The sequence below is a fragment of the Labrus mixtus genome, chromosome 6 (assembly GCF_963584025.1).
Source record: "Labrus mixtus chromosome 6, fLabMix1.1, whole genome shotgun sequence".
NCBI classification, from domain to species: Eukaryota; Metazoa; Chordata; class Actinopteri; order Labriformes; family Labridae; genus Labrus; species Labrus mixtus.
The window spans coordinates 18,232,410-18,253,680 of record NC_083617.1 but is presented as its reverse complement, the minus strand read 5'-3'; the positions used below and the strand labels follow the sequence as shown (position 1 = coordinate 18,253,680).

The 21,271-nt window shown below is 39.2% G+C and overlaps 1 protein-coding gene across 2 annotated transcripts in view; it reads left to right on the top strand.

Moving 5' to 3' along the window:
- Window positions 1-21,271, top strand: part of itsn1 (intersectin 1 (SH3 domain protein)) — a 54,217-nt gene that overhangs the window by 25,920 nt on the left and 7,026 nt on the right. The window contains exons 18-38 of one of the 2 annotated variants that reach the window (XM_061040344.1): window positions 613-749; window positions 895-1,172; window positions 2,636-2,793; window positions 3,171-3,185; window positions 4,464-4,708; window positions 4,998-5,172; window positions 5,361-5,447; window positions 5,573-5,721; window positions 6,120-6,199; window positions 6,287-6,459; window positions 6,551-6,596; window positions 6,723-6,844; window positions 7,084-7,207; window positions 7,721-7,915; window positions 16,785-16,906; window positions 17,975-18,081; window positions 19,550-19,651; window positions 19,744-19,825; window positions 19,997-20,095; window positions 20,229-20,312; window positions 20,394-20,477. In XM_061040344.1, coding sequence (XP_060896327.1) covers window positions 613-749; window positions 895-1,172; window positions 2,636-2,793; window positions 3,171-3,185; window positions 4,464-4,708; window positions 4,998-5,172; window positions 5,361-5,447; window positions 5,573-5,721; window positions 6,120-6,199; window positions 6,287-6,459; window positions 6,551-6,596; window positions 6,723-6,844; window positions 7,084-7,207; window positions 7,721-7,915; window positions 16,785-16,906; window positions 17,975-18,081; window positions 19,550-19,651; window positions 19,744-19,825; window positions 19,997-20,095; window positions 20,229-20,312; window positions 20,394-20,477 — 2,664 coding nt within the window. The remainder of the gene's footprint in view (window positions 1-612; window positions 750-894; window positions 1,173-2,635; window positions 2,794-3,170; window positions 3,186-4,463; window positions 4,709-4,997; window positions 5,173-5,360; window positions 5,448-5,572; window positions 5,722-6,119; window positions 6,200-6,286; window positions 6,460-6,550; window positions 6,597-6,722; window positions 6,845-7,083; window positions 7,208-7,720; window positions 7,916-16,784; window positions 16,907-17,974; window positions 18,082-19,549; window positions 19,652-19,743; window positions 19,826-19,996; window positions 20,096-20,228; window positions 20,313-20,393; window positions 20,478-21,271) is intronic. The other variant, XM_061040345.1, reaches the window with a different exon arrangement.

Sequence of the window (21,271 nt, the reverse complement as noted above, 5' to 3'; positions counted from 1 at the left end):
CTTAGGCCATCTGTTGAGTCAGGATTGTAAGAATCCGCCGGAAGCAAGACATGAGTGTGCAAAAACAACAAAACCCAGCATATGGAAACATTTACTGTAAGGCTCATTTTGAGACATTTACTGTAAGGAGTAGTAAGGAGAAGTAGGAGACAGAGGTCATTTCACTAACGAACACAATAAAACTCTTTATTGAGTAAATAATAAAAATGAACTGTTTTCTGTCCGACCTTTCAAACTGATCAGCGCACCTCAGGACAGATTTGTAATGATGTCATGTTCTATCTGTTAAAGAGCATCAACTAAGAGTGCCACTATTTCCCCCGTCAAAAGCATCAAGCTTCTCATTAGCCCCATAAGAATTTAAATCCATTTGTTGCTATGGTTATTGGCAGGTGTGTCTCCTCACCTCTTTGTCAAGGCTGAAGGGGCGGAGCTTGCCTTCATCACCTGACTAATACATATCGCTGCTACTGCTACTGCTGCTGCTGTTGTTGTTGTTGTTGCTGTTACTGTTGTTGCTGTTTGATGTCCATGGCAACCCATAGCAACCAGCCCTTTGATCCCACTTCCTCCTCACCGCTGTTCCTTCCTGTATCCCATGATGCTTCGCAGGAGCTGAGGGAAATCCACAGCCGGCAGCAGCGACAGAAGCAGAAGGATCTGGAAGGAGACACGCTCACACTGACACACACACACTCTCAAATGCACACCCCGATCGAGAGGAAGTCTGCTGAATTGCAGGAGAGCAGGTACAAATGAAACAGACTTCAGGATTGAAGAGGTCTTCGATTATTTCCAAGCAATTATGTCCAAAAGTTTGAATTTGTTGTACTTAACTATGAAAAGTTTTGTATGTAGACCATCTCCTCTGTCTCTCTTCCCCTCATACGACAGATTGTCATCAGAGGAGAGCGTGGCCTGGAGGGATGAAGCAGCAGGCTCTGCCCCCAGAGCTCCTAGCCCCCCCTCCATCTCTGCACCCCATGCCTGGCTGAACCGAGTGACTCAGGAAGAAGAGGAGAGGAAGAGGAGAGGGCTGGACGAGGAGGAAGAGGGTGTGAAGGGAGAGGGACCACTAGAAGAGAGTGACGATGAGGGGAGAGGAAAGATGGACATGCAGGAGAAACTTACCAAGATGTTCAGCCAGCCGGCCGACCCCTGGGCTTCAACAGGTGTGTGTTGGCTGTTTAGAGTGTGAATCTCACCTGAAGGAGAGAGCAAGTATCAAAATGCGATTGAGCAAGTGTGTGGTGGTAACCCATGTTTAATGCAACCAGCTGCTAGTATTGCATAGAAATGAATGAACCTAATCAGTCATCTTCTATTGAAACAATAATAATAATAATAACAATAATAATAACAATAATAATAATGCATTTTATTTATGGGTGCCTTTCACATCACTCAAGGTCAACTTACAGACACAGGTTAAAAACAAGAACACAATCAACTACATAAAAAACAAAAACAGCAATAATAAGAATGGACTGGTCAGACAGAATAGGCAAATCTTACAAGGTGTGTTTTGAGCTTTGATCTGAAGGTGGAATGAGAGAGTTAATGTCACGGATGGTTTGTGGGAGAGAGTTCCAGAGACGGGGGCAGCACGGCTAAAAGCTCGAGACCTCATTGATGATAGGCGGGCAGGAGGTGTGGTGAGGACCAAGTCTTCAACTAATGATTTTCAATAATGTAAAGACTCATTGAGCATTATGACAAATACAATCAGAAGTTCCATGTTATTCAAACACTGGGAACAGTTCATTTTGGACACTTAAAAATAAAACTAAACAAGGATTAAAAAAAGTCATTTAATGAATAAAATAGTTGGCAGTGTTTAACTTTAAATAATCAACTACTGTTAAAACTTGAAAGAACACATTTATAGCCTCATACATGGTTTGAAGAGTAAAGCTCACAGCTTGTGAATGACAAACTCCACCTCTCTTTGTCACTAAAACACTAATAAACGTCATTTGGATGCAGTTCAATATCGACACTGCCTCAACATGGTCACATCACAAGAACAATTAACTAAAGAAAATTTCCTTCTGGAACAGTTTGATTTGCAAATATGAAGGCTGTTTTACATCCCTGTGCCGTGCATCTCGTTTACAGCATTATATGGATGGCGAGTGGATTCGCTGCTTTTATATGTGTTATATTTGTTGTAGTTTTGTTGTTTTTTGTAAATGTTGTGCACAGTACCTGGTTCTTTTATTGATGTCACCCGTGTCAAGATCCAAACACTGAAGGTCTAATAAAAACTCCCAATGGCCAGTGTTTGGTTGGACCAATTTATCAATGTGTAATTTTCTTTCATCAAAGTTATTCTATTGAAATATCGATTCAACAAAATGAATCAGCCAGACGCCATTTTTAGATTTCCGAGCTACCATCCATCAAAGGCACGCTTAAGTTTTCTAACTCTCTCAACCAAGATTTGTCCTAATGGCTGCACCAAAATGCTCCAAAACATTGGAGATTTTCCTCTATTTTTGTTCCCATTACATTAAAGAAAATGTCAATCTGAAGTGGAAGACCAAACTTCAGAGAAGGATTGAAGTTAAGCCTGAGGTGAACATGAGGACTGAATCTGTGTTAATAATGTTTAAAATGTCACGTGTCCTTTCAGTGGAGAGGGCTCCAGTACCCAGTCTGTTTGACCAGAAGGCACCAGTCAGTAGCTTCGATCAGCAGCAGTCGGTGAAGGTGGTCTACTACCGAGCCGTGTATCCGTTTGATGCTCGCAGCCATGATGAGATCAGTATCGCCCCCGGAGATGTTATCATGGTAAGTTTGTCTGCGCTCACATATTAAGATCACATGACTTTTCTATCCACCTTACATGTTACAACATAATGGGAACATTGGATAATCATGGTACAAATTTAGATCACATGCGAGTTTGAAGTTTTCACCATGAAAACAAAACTTGAACTTCACCCACAGTCAGCGACTGTTATTGGGACACAACGGCTTAGATAGATATGAAACAAATACTTATTGCCTCTGTTCTACTTTAAGTGTGTTTGTATAAAGCCACCTGTGTGTATATGTGTGACTGTTTCTCTTGGTCTCTGCCCTCTCTGCAGTATTTCTGTGTGTGTGTATGAGTGTGTGCAGTGTGTATTAACCGTTTCCTTTCTCCTCTGCTGTGCAATCTGAAGGTGAAGGGGGAATGGGTAAGTTCTTGCCCCCGCCCAGTGTTGTGCCTCCACCAATCTCAATCCAGCACCCATTTGAACTCTTGCTGTCATTGGTTCATCTCATGTAATCTCCGTCTTCATTCATTCACCTGTGGATGAATGCTTTGGCTTAGTAATCGTCGTCACATCTGCTCACTTTGTTTTTGCTTGTTTTGTTTTTACACTTACCGTTTAAACGTTTTGGATTTGTTTAACTGTGACCATAATGCTGAGCAATGTGACACACACTGAATAATTAAGGTTACTTCACCTCAGCCTATAGCCACATTTAGTAAGTTTAAGTTTATGCCGAGCGTCTACAGTAGTCCAGAGTTTACCCTCCACTCCCCTAAAATGAAGCCTTAAAACCAGTCTGGCCCCATATGAGTTTTCTGGAGTCGTCTACTACTGTATTGGTTCTATAACAGGAACCTGATGAAGAAATCAAGAATCATGAAAAACTACATGAACTCCAAATTAATATTGTACTTTTTGTAGCAACTGTTGCTTTAAATTCTGTATTTTTGTATTTCAACTTCAGCTCTATTTTATATGAATGGTAAGGTGATATAAGTTAACATCGTGGATGGAGATTTATTTTTGAAACTTTGCTTTCATTGCTGATTTGTACTGAGAATTATTTTTTAATGAAAATGTATGAAGTTGACATAGTGTAAAAACGAATTTCCCCTCGCGGGATCAATAAAGTATGAATTATTTATTTATTTATTTATTTAGCCTTTGGGTTTCTCTTCAGCAAATACATTAAGTATATTTTCATCATCAGTATATCTGCAAAAAAAACTCCAAATGAATAAATATATGTTTTTTTAAGACATTACATCCCATAACCCAGTCAATACCCACCTCAGCAGCCCTTTTAACAAATTGACTATGCCAATCATTTAAAGAAAAAAAGCTATTTTGTGGATCCAATTTTCTTAATCAAAGGGTTCAGCAGTAGGACAAAGAAGAATTATTGATTTAGATGAATAATCAGAGAGGTCTTTATCCATTTCATTGTTCATCAGTCACAATAAGTCGATAACTACTTCATAATCGACTATTTTGTGAATTCTACCTCCAGGATTTCAACTCCCAACAGCTGCTGCTGTTGTAACTTTGTTATTGTTTACACCACTGCTCTGCTCTGCCATAAGCCTGCACAGAAACACACACTCGTATCTCTGCCAATCGGAGCCTTGTGTTTGTGTGTTTTCTGTATTGTTTGTGTTTTCATGCCTTAACTGTATCTTCATTTTGCTGCTCCTACAGGTGGATGAATCTCAAACAGGTGAACCTGGTTGGCTGGGAGGAGAGCTCAGGGGCCGAACTGGTTGGTTTCCTGCCAATTATGCTGAACGGATACCCGACAGTGAAGCACCGATCAGCCTACGTGCAGCCGCTTCAGCCACACCCACCTCAACACAGCAACCAATGACCACGCCTCCCCCAGCCCCCGGACAAACGTCCTCTTCAGCGTCCTCCGCCAACAGTAACTGGGCCGATTTTAGCACCACGTGAGTCCTGCTCATCTGGCTTTATTGGTGCATGAAAGTACTGAATATTACAAAATTGATGCTAGTTTATTTAAATTGATTAAAATAAAGTTTTTTAAGATTTAAATAATCATTTGCAAAATAACCGAAACAAGATATACATCCATGCTGTGTTTGCTGTTCAGCGATTTTTTTAGAACCTGAGCTTCAATGTCAACATTTGAATCTTTTTTTTTTAATACTAAATATTTTCAAGCACATCACATCAGTATCACTAATATTGCCATCTTTCTGTATTGTTTATTTCCAGTTGGCCCTCCAATACAGCCAGTCAGTCAGAGAGTGAGGGGTGGGACGCATGGCCAACCTCTACGGCCAGTCAGAATCCATCGCTCAGCGTACCCTCAGCGCAGCTACGACAACGCTCTGCCTTTACACCTGCTACCATGACAACAGGCTCCTCTCCTTCTCCTGTGCTCGGACAGGTACAGACTAGATAAAAATGTGATCGATATTAAATCCAGAACTATTTATAAAAATGTGGAAAATGTTTTCCTAAACTAGAACCTGAGGTTGACTTTCTGTAGAAAATAAAAAATGATCATGGCTTACAGTTACTGCTCTGTTTCTATGTAGACATCTGATCTTATTGGTGCTACTCTGTGTTTGTCAGGGGGAGAAGGTGGAGGGTCTTCAGGCTCAGGCTTTGTATCCCTGGAGAGCGAAGAAAGACAACCACCTCAACTTCAACAAAAATGAGGTGATCAGAATTCTGTCATAGATGGACATATTTTTGACTATTGACTTTTCTCTCCGTCTCAATTCATCTGCATCTCTTTATTTTACTGAATAGAACTGACAGTTGTATTGTTTTTTTACATGCAGATAATAACCGTATTGGAGCAGCAGGACATGTGGTGGTTAGGTGAACTGCAGACCGGACAGAGAGGCTGGTTCCCCAAAAGTTACGTCAAGCTCATCTCTGCCACCATAACAGCCCCCGCTGTCGTCGCAGCACGCAGCAAAAACACCAGGTAGGTTACAAAGCTACATGAGGACTCATAAAGTATGTAAATCTTATTTGTTTATGGTTAGGTCAATGACATTTAAAATTGTGCTGCACTAGTTTGCGATAAGAGAGAACTGTTATTAGTTTCCTTCCTGCTCTGTGAGCTTTTAGGGTCTGACATCATTGAATCCTGTCAGTCAGAGTGCAGCTGTAGACCCTAAAAGAGGACCTTCTCATTAAAAAAACAGGGGTTATTAGATTGATTTATCTTTCTTGTTGTTTTGCTCCGGATCAGCTTATCCAACAGCTCCAGCAAGCAAAAAAAGAAATCAATATAAACGCCTTGATTTGTTGATTTTGGAGCTTCATAAATATGTAACCGTTTACAGTTTAAGAGTTTTTTGTCTGCTTTGTCTCTCCTAGTGAATCAGGATCATCAGAGAGCCCACCCAATGGGAAACGCCCTTCCCCTTCCCCAACCAAACCCTCTGAATCTGGAGAAGGTAACACACTCAGACATGTAGCTGCATATTATCTGCAAAGGTTGAGAGGTTAACTGTCATTGACTACGTCCCAATGCATCTGCACAGAGTACTTGGCCATGTACACCTATGAGAGCAGCGAACAAGGTGACCTCAGTTTCCAGCAAGGAGAAGTCGTCATGGTGACCAGGAAAGAAGGGGATTGGTGGACGGGCATGGTCGGGGGAAAGACAGGAGTCTTCCCTTCTAATTATGTCAAACCACGAGACTCGGCCTCGGAGGTGAGATGAGGATAGACAGTGGGTGTGACTAAAGTTTTTAGAGGGAAATATTTGTTTTGTTTGTTAATTTAAATGTTGTCTCTGTTTTTAGTCTTTGGGACCAGCAGGGAAGACAGGCAGTCTGGGAAAGAAGCCAGGTGAGCTTTCATTTTCTATAAATGGCTTCTGTAGCCTTCTCTCCACTTTGTGTTTTTTTTTTTAAAAACACAGATTAAAAAGACTAACTCACTAATAAATCCTCTTCCTCTCGGTCTCTCCATCAGAAATTGCTCAGGTGATCGCCCCTTACAGTGCCACAGGAGCCGAGCAGCTGACGTTAGCTCCAGGACAGCTCATCCTCATAAGAAAGAAGAACCCAGGGGGCTGGTGGGAGGGGGAGCTCCAGGTAAACGAGAAAGTTCATGCAAAGAAAGGTTTTTCTTGCTGACGTTTCTTAGAATAAAATCTGTTAAAGGCATTTAACAGAATGTCTGATAAGTTTGATTTGGCTTCCATATCGTTTGTTTAATCTACTTTAATACGTAGTCAATTATGTTAAGAATAAGGCTTTTTTAAATAATGTTAAAAAATACACACTCTGGGGTTGCATATTTTTGACTAACAGTATGATGTGTTCTGGTTCAGGCCCGGGGGAAAAAGCGGCAGATAGGCTGGTTCCCTGCAAACTATGTGAAGCTGCTCAGTCCAAGCACCAGCAAGACGACACCCACAGAGCCCACCCCTCCAAAACTGGCTCCTGCCAGCACAGGTAGACTCACACACGTGCTGAGAAAAGTCTCCAAATACAAATAAAGCTTTATTTCTCGTAGGAAAACAAATACAAACGGCATTTATTAGAGTAGTAAGAAGAGCCTACTTTAACTATAGAAAGTACTAAACCTTTGTTTCCCAACTTCCTCTGTTTGAAAAATATACTAGTTCACGTTTTCTTACTCTTTATTCTGTTTGGTTAACATTACTGTATTTAATTGTCAGTGCAAACTCGTAACTTTCCACATCTGTGTTTAAGTGATGGGACCCTGTCACTTCTCAACAAGCCTTTTATTGTCATCTGTCGGAATGTAGCTGCTGCTCATTCTCTACAAAATACTGATTGGCTCAGGCATTAACACACTCTCAGCTTGCTGTAATTGTCCACCTGTTGTACTTTGTCTATACGATGTATTCAAAGTGATACATTTACATCAGATGACAGAACCCTTTACCTGATATAATGACGTCCTGTCCTTTGTGTCCTTTGTGTCCGTCTGTGGTTGTGAAGCTGTGTGTCAGGTGATCGGCATGTACGACTACATCGCCCAGAACGACGACGAGCTGGCCTTTCAGAAGGGTCAGGTGATCACAGTGCTCAGCAAAGACGACTGTGATTGGTGGAAAGGAGAGCTCAACGGAAGGGAGGGTCTGTTTCCGAGCAATTACGTCAAACTCACCACAGATACCGACCCGAGCACGCAGTGTGAGTACTCACAAACACATACACACACACACACACCAGACTCACGTGAATCACAGAACACATGTGTAACCTGCTCAAATTAACAAATTAACAAGTACAAAGTGATGTAACACTCACACACACACTTACACACAGAACACTCTCTTTCCCTCACACACACACACAGACACACGCACACACCCCAGAGCAAGGTGTGGAGATGCTGTCCCTCTCTCAGTGTTTGACCCTGGATTGGTTTGACCTTGATGTTTCACCTTGACACTCCTTTGGGCCTCTTTGATAACCTCCCAGTCATGCAAGACCTCTGGGTGGTGCTTGTGTGTGTCTGTATGGCGTGTTCGTTCATGCATGTGTGTGTCTTTTTTGCGCACATTAGTGTAAATGTGTTTCCTTCTCTTTCCTGCATGTTTCCCTTCAGCATGATCCACCATAGACTCAGAGTTTATAGAGCTGAGCATGAGACACCAACCGTACACCTAGACACAACTCACTGCTTTAATGAGTAACAGCCTGAATGTGTCTCTGTACAAAAACAACAATCATTTAAAAACACTCATGAGGATAATATCAAACGATGTTTAAGGAACATTTTGATAAAATTATGTTAGAGTTCTTGTTGTACATGAACAAAGAGAGGGATTTTCTATAACCATAAATAAAGGACAAATAATCTAATAATACAAAAATATATATATAGAAGTTTGGATAATCAACAGTAATAGTATCATCAATAATGCAGTATACAATTAGAATATTAGTAGATATTATAAAAATAAAACATTTAATTTCACTTTTGTTTTGGAAAGAAATGCATATATATGTAGGCATCAACTTCACTATTTCTATTTCTATAAGAAACACATGTCAAACATTTAAACATAAGGCATTTAGATCAAAATGTCTTCAAGACAATAACATGAATTTCAATCAGCTGTGTCCAAACATGTAAATAAATAATGTAAATAATGTAGGTAAGGCACATTTCATACAGTTATATCTAATGCAAAGCTCTCTACAGTTACAAAACAAAATGAAAAAAAATCAATGATTTATAATAAAAAACACACCAGAGTAAAAGATTAAAACAATCATTTACTTTCATTCAAATAGAAAAATGCATTACTTATATTTAGATATTGATTAAGTCTAATTAAATCAAATCAATGAAAAGTTACAGGACACGTTTCTTTCTTCTTCTGAAGTCGAGGGACACGTGATTTCATAGAATAACCTAAGTATGAATGTATAGCCAAGAATCTGAAGATACATGAAGCATATGATATGGGATTATGATACCCCTATTGGCATTCTATTTAAATTCTTCAAGCAAGACGATATATACTGTGATTATTTTGAATATAAATTCAGAATCACCATTAGAATTAACTTTATGTCACCACTAAGAGACAATTTTAACTTGTAGCAACGCTGTCATTTTCTAAAGAACAAACCAACATGCTTCAAATCTGAGTCATAAAATCACTTTTATGGAGCTTTAGCAAAAGAATTAACAGAAGCATTGATTTAAAAAGTCCTTAAATAGAAACATTTAATTAGGAGATTGATAGAGCTAGATGGGTTTCTAAATTTGATGCATAATCACAAAAATGTGTTACTCTATCTGCACGACTCTTTAGAATCAGCAATTGCTTACTCTACTATTGGATATTTAAAAGAATATGCTTGTATCTATTAAACACAGTAACATTTAGAAAACAGAAGAAGAAGAAAAAAACCTTAGTCAAACCTCACCCTGTCAACATTTACACTCAGCGCTTAAATGGGCATTAGTATTAAACAGAGCAAGAAAGGAACAGCAGACACAATGGACTGGGTAGATGATTAGGCATATTCAGACTTTATTTTATTTTGAAATAAGTAATTAGATTAAATCATTTATATTTATAATTTTCTGGAATATAGCAGTCATGACATATAGCTCATGACGGTATTGATAATATTTTGCATATAAGAAGAAACTTCAACACATAATGTGTTTGCATTAAAAAAAACATTTGCCGTTATACATTTGTGATACAACAGAGCGCTGGTAATAATTTAACAATAATAAAATATCCTGTTCAGTATGTTCCCGGGTAACATTTCTTTAAAAATATTTTTAGGGAGGCTTTTTAAGAAAAATAATAATTGTTTAATAAAAAAACACAAATTTGAAACTTATTGTAATACTGCAAGGACTTAAGAAAATCACATCTAGTTATAGTTTATATACTCTTCTAAAATAATGTCTGCATTCTTACAATGTTGTTGTTTGTAAGCAGACATGATAACTGTCAGCTCCACTGCCTGCTGTCGTGTTGCCCGCTCTACATCCTCTATTTCTATGCTAGATTAGACCACACCTCCACACTCTCTGTCTTGCTGCACGCTCCACCCACCTAGCACCCGATTGGTTGTTGTTGTTGTTGTTTTGTTTAGTTGTTTTTGTTGATGTTGTTGTTGTCGTCCTCTCTCTAGGATCATATCATTACCCAGAACCCCCCTCTCCTCAAAGCCCTCAAAGAGACCCACTAGGCCACTCAACCAATGGGACAGCAGCAAGAGGTCACATGACCCTGGAAATGGCGACTCTCCACCAATAGAAGCCAGAGACAGAGAGACAGACAAAAAAAGACAGACAGACTGTAACGTTTAAACGCCCAGTGGTGGCGAGAATCTGTCTTTGCATGGCTCTGACTCTCCGAACAGCACTGTTCAACAGGAGGGAGATCAATAGTCAGGACTCCTCTTTTCTCCTTTTCTTCTCCTCCTTCTTTTTCTTCTTCTCTTTTTTTTGTCAGTCGAAAAGGCATTTAGATAAGGACGAAATGAAGCAGGGAGGAGGTTGAAGAAGAGCAAAAGAGGAGATGAGACTATTGAGATCCTTTCTCCCAGATTGTACTGATGAACATGTTTTAACAGGATCACAGTGAAACAAACACACACTAACAAGTACACACACACACACACACACACACACACACACACACACACACACACACACAGCCCTATCACAGCGTGGTAAAGTGGATAGTGGGTCATTTTGTGGCTTTATGGGAGATTGTGTCATTAGAATCAGTAGCTCTGCTTATCCCTGCTGCTTACTGTTTTAATTCTAGTTTTTATTTTTTTAACTTGTCTCCCATTGGTTCAGCAGCTTCATTCACCTGTCAGTCAAAAGTGCTGGCTCCACCCCCCCCTCCCCTTCACTAACCCACTCCCCTCCCACAGCTTCACAGAAAGACCCACTATCTGCTGGAGGACAAGTCTCAATGTTAAAGTCTCCTCTCTTCACCTCTCCTCTCCTTAATGCCAAAGACCCCCCCTCCCTTTTTTCTTCTCCTCTTCTCCTCCCCTTTCAAATGGAGACAAAGTAAAAGAGAGGAGAGGAGGCGTCATTGAGATGCGTCTCATAGCAGTTCAGCGCTAAGTTTCAACCCAGGAAGCCGCTCACTTTTACGTTAGTTTCTCCACCTCTCCTGTCTTTCTTTATCAGAGAAGGCAATTAGGAGGCATAGAAGTGAGCGAGCAGTGGGAGTTGGGACTCAGCCTGTAGCTCAGGGCTGAAATTAGAAAGCCATGCTATGTGTGCTTAGCTTACTAGCTAACCAAATTACACACACACACACAAACACACACACATACTTCAACATGGTACAGAGAGTTTAGAGTATGCAAATTACCTTAAACAGTGTGAACACACTGACACAAACACACACATATACATATATATACCGTATGTATATCTCACAATCAGACACATTAATAGTGTTTTTACTGGTAGTAGTTTAACATTATGAATATGTGTAACTTTAAATAATCTGTTTTATGTTCTGTCATTGTATTTTTGTTTTTGTTTACATGTTTATTTGTTTGTCTGTTGCTATGATTATGAGATGCTGTCACACTGTAAAGGGCTAAAACAAGGATGAAGGATGATGACATGACACAGACAGTTTGGTACTAAATATGTAGGAGGGACATGATGGTTACATCTCTAAATCATTCAAGTTTACAAAGTAGTTCCACATTTTCTGTTACAAAAGTTCTTTGTAAGAGTGAAACAGGAAAAACAACACAATGATAAAATACCATTAAAGTATGAACAGGAGCTAGGGATTGATTAGCTTAGCATAACACAAGAAGCTCTTGTTAGAAATGGCTAACCCAAACAAATGAGTTAAAGGCCAGCACATAACCCAGTTAAACGACATCCTGTACATTGTTCATTTCCGTTTGTGTAGGGATTGTTATCTTGTCGCTTCTTGTCAAGTTTCCATGCAAAATTAAGCTAATCTACTTCTTGCTGTAGCTCAATAGTTATCAGAGCAAAAATAATTATAGAGTATGGAATTTCTCCTCTTACAAATAGTAAAAAATATAAAACACAAGAACATTTCCCAAGATGACATACTCTCCTTGAAATGCTCAACTGTTTTAAGTTGTTGCTCAATCTTCCAACTAAGTGATCATTTTAAATCAATTTTAGATTTACCTCCTAATTCCAGTTAAATTTCAGAATAAAACACCAATATTTTAAAGTATTTTTTATCTTTATCTCCACACTGTATCACATCTTTTTAAAAGTGGTTTTAGTTTGCTATACAAATGTTGCTTCTCTCACTGTAGAGCTACTGTTTTAACAAACAAACAATCATTTCACTCATTTTAAGAAACCATACCCAGGACCCTGCTGGGTTTGTAGCCGCATCTATCAAGTTAAACATATCACAAACTCAAGTTTCAACATAAAAGGACCACATCTTGCTCAGTCCATCAAATCACTTATTTGTCATGTCAAATAACTGCTGAAGACAAACTGAAGACAAAATGGCTAGCAGCCAAACATGAACATGGAGAAACACAAATCGTCTCTTAATTAAAATACTGAACTCAACCAGTTCCTGTTGTGATGTACAACCCTGGTGCATCTTTTTAACTTACGATATATTCACTCGGGGAAACATTTTCTTCTACTACGTCATACTCAGGGTGTGAAGCTCAAGCACTGTTGTACACTTTTGTTATAGTCTACTTCTGCGTTCAAGGGCCATCAATTAAACTTATTTCAAGTTAAAAAATCATTTTGCTAACTCATTAGATACCATTAAATAACAGCTAACTTTAGCATTCAAACTCTTTATAGCTACCATCATTTTTAATTAGTATCATGATCATTATCATACGTTCCTTTTTTTGAAATATTTTTATCAAGCTAACTTTAGCTAGTGTGACTTGTCTGTCATTAGCTAGTCAGTTATCAAATAAGTTGTGTTACTCTAACATTCATCCACTACGTATGTTACGTCACTTTGTATAGTATGCTATCGGAAAAGCATAAACTCCTAGCTAACAGTAATTAAAGTTAGCTAACAGTAATTTGAAATCGCTAACATTAATCTAGCGAGGAATTGGCTCTTGGCTTACAGTAGCTGTTATTGGTGTAGGTGTAAATTCCTAGCCTACGGCGACGTAAGCTAGCTACCAATTATATAACCAAAAATCGGTTGAAATCTATTTTAGCTGTATTTGTCAGTTTCTCGTGAGTTAACAAAAATGTTTTAACTTGAATTATAACCAAATTCAGATTTCACTGCCTGTCTTTACAGATCCCAATGAATGGAAAAGTGGTGAAATAATAATACTGTCAGGTTCCTACATTGATGGTCTTTGCAAACCTTGAACACAACATTAGGCTACAGCATTTAGGCAGCGTGTTATCTACCCTAGCTAAGCATGATGTCAGAGGAAAATGGCCGCGGTGTGAATATGGTTAACTTTCAACAAAAGCCCCCTTGGTGCCTTCAAATGGGGTCGTGTTTACTGTGTTCATGAGAAGAGACCATATGAACACCTTCCTCTTATGGTATTCACAACATTGTAAGTTCAGCTTTTCTGAAAGTTTCGAGTTCATGAGTTGTGACGTGTTTTATGCCGTTTTCAGAAATGGCGGAGCCCATAGACTTAAGCCACCCAACAAAGTTTGCTTAACTTTAGCCATGAACGGGACCAAAAGGAGCTAGGGCGAGTGTTCATCTAGACTGCACCTTATCGTCTTGTCACTTGTTCCTTCACGTGGCGTTTAAACACATAGAAATAATGTGATGTTAGCATTTCCATATAGACAGCCAGGAGGACAAGAAGTGATATTTTGGCGTCCAATTTGCCGTTGCCTAGCAACAGTGTTCCCATACGGTTAAACTTCAACGGCAAGCCTTTCCTGTACACGTCTTCACGACATGACTGTACGAGTCCCATTTGAAGGCCACACCCCAGTCTATTTGTTCTCATAGCAACAGACTAGGAATATAGTGGTTGCCATATCAGATGTATACTTTTGTTTTTGTTTTGTTTATCCAGATGACAGTATTGTGATTTTAATGATTACCCTCAGAAACACAAAAGATGATTAAAAATGAATATTGAAACTACAAAACTTTTTATACAACAAGCAATAGAGCTGTTCCTCTTATCATTATTATTATAATAATGATTAACCTGCGTGGATCCCATTGGCTCCTCAAGATTGTCAGTATTGGAAGTGTAAGTCTCTGATTGGTTGATTAGTTAAAAACCATCGGTTCTCAAACTGAGGCTAGAGGCCTTTAATTTGGGTCACTGGAGCGGCTGTTCAGGCTCCCCACAGGACAGAAACTTAAACAGAATGTAACGTTTATTAATAGTTTGTTAACCGATGGTTGAGACTTTTCACCGTCAGATGAAGTATTTTAGGGTAGAACGAAGACCAACATAGACCAGAGCCATGCTTCCAACCAGCTGGATCAATATTCCACTACCTAATAACGCCTGTTACCAAGTATTAACCCACTCATCTGCAGTTTTCTTTTTAGCCCTCTTACAAAAGCTTTAATCATTTGGGGACTCAAACGGCTTTATATGAAGAAAAGCTAGAAACGTTTTATTTCTTTTAAGGTTTTTTATGATAACACACACACACACACACACACACACACACACACCTTTGTCATCAGCAATGAAGCGTGGCTCTTCTCTAGCCTGGTTTGTTAAAGAAGAAAAAAGAATCTCTGTATGATCCTTTGTTAATCTAATCAATGATGGTTGGTGCTTTATATGGATATAAATTGCAACTCTAATGAATGGACGAATGGATTAACAGCCAGGCCAAATGTAACCGGACTGCACTTGGTGTCATGCATGCGTGAACGAATGAATTTGTGAGTGAGTGAATTTTATGGACATGAATGGTCAGATGGAAACACAAAGGAATGGAAAGGATACTTGAATGAATGAATGAAATGTACAGAATGTTAGCATAGTGTTGGTAGTAAAAGTGTCCTGAGGTTTTTATTGGTGGAGATTAAACACTCTGAGACAGACTGCTGTCGACTGGCCTCATTACTCTCTCATACACACACACTACTCAAGTCAACTCAGATTAATTTTTTTATAGCACCTTTCATACATAGACGTTCTTCGCAAAAGAAGCGAAATTGAAAGAAAGAGATCAAAACAAAAAGCTATTAAGACCTTTAATGTATTTGGTATCCTAAGGAAGCTTCCTATTGAGCAGGTATTTTTAAATGAGACAACATTTGTTTTTTATTCTGTACAAAAATATATATTTAAGAAAATCTTCTGTCTAAGTTGCATTCATTTCACTTCATTAAACACTAGATCAAATCGTCTTATGGGTTAAAATAAAAATATATTTGGCATACAATTCTTAGCTTTGTGCTGTGTGCTAACAGCGTCTTTGGATAAAAGCGTCAGCTTAGTGAATTGTAGAATTGATAACATTTTGGAGCAGCTTGTATTGTGACCAACAGAGGGCTCTGTGTTACAGTCGTGAATGATCTTGAAAACTTTACTTGGACCCACACACATTCTTTGCACGGAAATATCCTCCCTCTTTGATCTCAATTTTAGACAAATAGCTGCAAAAACAAGGTGTAATATTTATTTTTGTTGATTATATACTGCTCAAGTTTATTACTTAGTTAAAAAACTTAAAGCTACTTTTAAACAGTGAAACAAATGACTACTTCTAATGTGAGTGGGATGGTTTGCATTGACAAAACCCCTGAAAAACCCATTAACTGCAGCAGTTGTCAGCTAATAGATACTGTAGCTCAAGTTTGTAAATTCAGTTCTGCAGCAGAGGCAAACTACATCTGTTTACTTTAGATGGTGAGAAAACTCAAGTGGAATTGTCATTTTTAAAGCCTTGTGCATTTTGGTCGTTAAGACCCGAAGAAAGGCAGAGTGGGGTTTTCTGGCACAACTTCACCGACTGTCAAGGTGCATGAAGAGTGAAAGGCTTGAAGAGATCAGAAAGCTCCAGCAACATTTGTAGTATGAAGATTAAGACCCCAAATTAATAAAGTGGGTCCATTTTTAAAAAAATACCAGAATTCCCTGTTAACTAATCACCATGAAAACAAATTTAAAGCCTCTCTTAAAAAAGTATGTTCCTACTGTTGCTCTCAGCGTTTAACCATTTAAGGATAAGAGACAATTATCACAAATAATAATGTGAGAATCAGAAAACTGAATCTTTCTGATTATAAATGTGAAGTGCAGGTGCATGCCACAATCCAGAAACTGACTTTTATTTGCAGTGAAGCAGAAACCATTGAAGGAAGCTTCCTCATTTAGGTACACATAAAAAAGGACCACTGTCAAAAATAAAAAATGGACAAACTTAGACTCACACACTCCTCCTCCAACTTTAGTCCCACTGCCTGTTTGTTGATCTCAGGTATGTATTTGGTTGTCATTATATTAATAAAGGTATTGAAGTTTCCTTTTCATACTCCTTCCATGTGTCAGGATGTTGGATTGACAGCCATTTGTATCTGTGTGTGTGTGTGATGTTTGTATATATCAGGGTGTGCTGACCTTCACCTGCTGGACATGCTGAGTCCCATGGAGAGGAAGAGGCAGGGTTACATCCACGAGCTGATCGTCACTGAGGAGAACTACGTCAATGACCTACAGCTCGTCACAGAGGTAAACCCAGATAAGATGCATGTCATGTTCACCTGTTGATTTAGAATTCAAGAAGTACGGCTGACCTTTGCCACACAACACAACGCTGTCATTTTGAAAAGTTTAACTGTCACAGGCTGTTGTTTCTGAAGTGTTTCTTTTATTAAAAGGGTAAACTTCGTAGTAACTTCGGGTAAACAAATCCGTAGCTTTATTATAAAACAAAGTGGTAATCTTTTTGATTGCCAAACCTCACAGATTGAAGCTTTACTTCTTCACAGAGGCAAGAAATCAATTCTTGGTCAGGGTTAATGCGAAACTCCACCTTGCTGGTAGCATGTCCTCAGATTACTTGAGGCGGATGTGAAAGACTGATCTGAACCTAACAATGGATGAAGCAACGTGGGCCTCAAATATGGAGCTCTGCAAAGGGGATCTCCATATGTAATAGAACTAGAGAAACTCAGTTTAGAATACTACATCGCTTACAGATTACCCCCCAGCTAAGACACAGGATGACTCCAAGTCTGTCAGAAATGTGCTCAAAATGTATTGTGGAGGTGGGAAGCTATAGACACTGTATGTGGTCATGTACCCACATTGAAGATTACTGGGGTAAAATTGCTGGTAAACTAAATTTGATTTTTAATGTTCAATTTCATATTGAGCCTCAAACCTTTTTAAGTTATCAACAACTGTTAAGTGAAGCTTTTTTTTGCCAAAGATAACCATTGACCCATAAGATTTGTTTTGACTAGATTGTGTGACTAAATGGAAGTTAAAGTTAATTGTTTAAACTTGAGAAAAAGAGAAAATATGTGTGTAAGAAACGCTCTGTCGCAAACGTCCATCAGCATTCATAGTTATTGCCGTTGTCTGTGGCCACCAAAGACCTCCAGGCCTTTTTCAAAAGGAGGTCTCCAACAGGCTGTTATGTACTGACTCCTGACAGCTTGAGGCGAAAGGCGGCGAAAATGTGCTTTTGGTCTATATAAACCTTAAGACACCACTCTCTCATAATGATACGGTGTTATCTGTGTCTGTCAAATTCAAAGTAAATGTTCAGTGTATGTGTTTGTGTGTGTTTAGATCTTCCACAAACCTCTGCTGGAGTGTGAGCTGCTGACGGAGAAGGAAGTGGCCATGATCTTTGTCAACTGGAAGGAGCTCATCATGTGCAACATCAAACTGCTCAAGTAAAGACAAACTAATGTCTATGGTTACTGTTTACTGGTTAACCTGTGAAAACATGAATGAAGTCATTGAACTTTTTTTTAATGACCCCTTCAAATGAAAGTTACGTAAATGTAACTACGGTTCTATGAATCCTGGATGACCGCCAGAGCTTCTGGTCACTGAAATCGTCGTGTCTCGCGAGAAGATTCTGCAGGAACAGATCCTCTGATGACACCGGAAGATATAGACGTGTCTGGGTCATCAGGGGTCACACGTTACTTTGCTGATATTTTTCAAAGTATGCGCGATATGGTGTCATTCAGTGTTTAAAGCACCACCTCTGGCGGTCAGGAAGGATGAAATAGAAGTCATTTTAATGTTCAAACAAATGTTTTTTTTTAACAGAACAATAGAGCGGAACAGTCCTACAAGCAAGAATACGTTTTACAATGTACTCTCATTTCAAAGCTGCTCTGATTTCATCAAGAAAATATTTTTCTGATGACATTTGTTGACCCACATTGTCTGTAAATACTGTAAAACTTCAATCAATAGCTCTGGCTTTTCATTTTACTAAGGTGTTTGAAATAACCCTGTTTTTATTTGGGACAGGCGTCGATATGAGACAGGCCTTTAATTATTTTCAAACAAACACCAAAGACTATGAAATTGTAAGTTTACAACAGAAAGTATATTTTACTGTGCACAAAACTAGAATATCATAAACACATTGAGTTATAAATCAAACTAACAACATGTTGAAGTTCATCTTTATTTTTGGTGTCTTGCTGCTTTTTCTCCTTATTTTGAATCCATTTATTATTCAACACTAAACGTAGAGAGGCCTCTTATTAAGACCTGCCTTTATCTGTCAAAACATTCATCAACAGCAGGCTAGTAAAATGGACTGGGCCTTAAATTGGGACCGGCTTTTATTTGAAGTTTTACGGTATTCCAAAAGAGGGACACCAAATGAACGTTTGACGCTTCATAAACATGTTTTAAAAACAAAGAGAATGAATTCAGAAGTGCCAAAACTGCAGTTCACTGCAATGGCCACTAGAGGCTGGCTCCAAACGTGAGTCAGTCCCCCAACAGACCCCTGTTAGAAATCCTGACTTTGCAAAGGAATTTTAAAAAATGACAACATAGGAAGACAGTTGGTAGTTAGAATAGTAGCTACTCATAGACACTGAGTCAAACACTGGTGGTTCAAATGACATGACTTTTGCATCTGATTTGTATTGCAAACCTAAAGATGAGTCATACACATTGTAAAACTATATTTGAGTTTCAAAGATAACACTAGCCTGAAGCAAAGTTCAGCTGAGTCCATGAGGTTTAGTCCTTACATTTCAAATAAATAAAATAGGTGTGTTTAAACTGTTTAATATCCACACATGACGACTTTGACCGATAGTGATCCAGCAGGCCATCCTTCTCATCACGACCCCCCCCCCCCCCCTCTCTCTCTCTCCCCCCCTGCAGGGCTCTGAGGGTGAGGAAGAAGATGTCAGGTGATCGGATGCCAGTGAAGATGATTGGTGACATCCTGACCAACCAGCTGCCTCACATGCAGCCATACATCAGGTGCCGTGTGTCGTCTTTTGGTCTGAAACACGATCAGGCAGGAAAGTTTCATGTTATTGTTTTCTAATACTGAGATTGCTGTCTGTGCTCAGATTCTGTTCGTGTCAGCTGAACGGAGCGACGCTGATTCAACAGAAAACTGACGATAACCCTGAGATCAAAGACTTCCTGAAGGTATGAAAGACACACTCTAAACACACACTTTATGTAGGACTTTGAAGCATTGTACTCTGAGGGTAAGGCAGGGTTGACGACTAGTCCAGTGTGTTGTGGATCTCCAGTCACTTTTGCAGAATTTCAAATGTTTGAAAATGATTTTACTGAAGCCTCGTCTCTCTCAATCAGAGGTTGGCCATGGATCCCAGGTGTAAGGGGATGCCTCTGTCTAGCTTCCTGCTCAAACCCATGCAGAGGGTCACACGCTACCCGCTTATCATCAAGAACGTACGTACCACATGCATACACATCTTCCCCTCTCACATTCAGACGCATGAATTAAGACAGATGCACTCTGGATTTTTGTACATTCTTATTTTTCTGTTTTGGTTTTTTTTTTTGGTTTTTTTTTTCATTTTAGATCTTAGAAAACACTCCAGAGTCCCATCCAGATCACAGTCACCTAAAGGCTGCTCTGGAGAAAGCCGAGGAGCTGTGCTCACAGGTGAACACGCGCTAACACACACGTTGCACTCACAAAATGCAAACACAGCCGACTGGAAACCAACAGCATGTGTGTTCTTAGGTGAATGAGGGCGTCAGGGAGAAGGAGAACTCCGATCGTCTGGAGTGGATTCAGGCTCATGTCCAGTGTGAAGGCCTGTCTGAGGTAACTGCAACACACACAAGAATACACACATGTAAACACATATGGACACACTTAACTACACTTATTTTTGTATCATCTGTGGTACAACGCTTCACAAGGCTAACACACACTTATGCTCACAAACACAGGACAAATGAGCTCCGTAGACATTATCTGTATTGTGTACAACACACTGGATACTGATGATTTAAAAAAAAAAGTTTATCCAGTTTATATAGTTAGAAAAAAACCTACAAGAAATACCTGATGATTTAAAAAATTACAATCTGTCCATCACCCCCCTTTCTCTCTCTCTGGTGACAGCTATGGTGATCAGTGGAAATTGCGCTATAAAAAAATATACTCAAGAGAAAGTGATTTAACAGACAGTTGTTTAAAGCAGTGGTTCTCAACTGGTGGGTTGGGACCCAAAAGTGGGTCGCAGAGCCGTTTTCAGTGGGTCGCAAAGGTGGGCCTGAAAAACAAAATGTTGTCAAAAAGTCAGAGACGTCCTTTCTAAACCTGTTTTTTGTTGACCCGCCTCTTTGTTCTGTCACATGTTTTCTACCATCTTAGGTCTAAACTGCACCGCTTCTCATGAAATACATTTGATTAGTAAAAAGAAAATGAAGACTCGGGTTTCAATTTGTCTTTGGAAGGAGTTGGTGGTGGGACCACAGTTTGCTGCCACGCCTTTATCTGATCTTATCTGACAACCAGCTGATCTCTGAGTTATTTGGTACATGGTCTAAATACCCAGTATGATAGAGCACCAGCCGTAATATAACAAGATCAGAAAGAAGTACTTTTTGAAT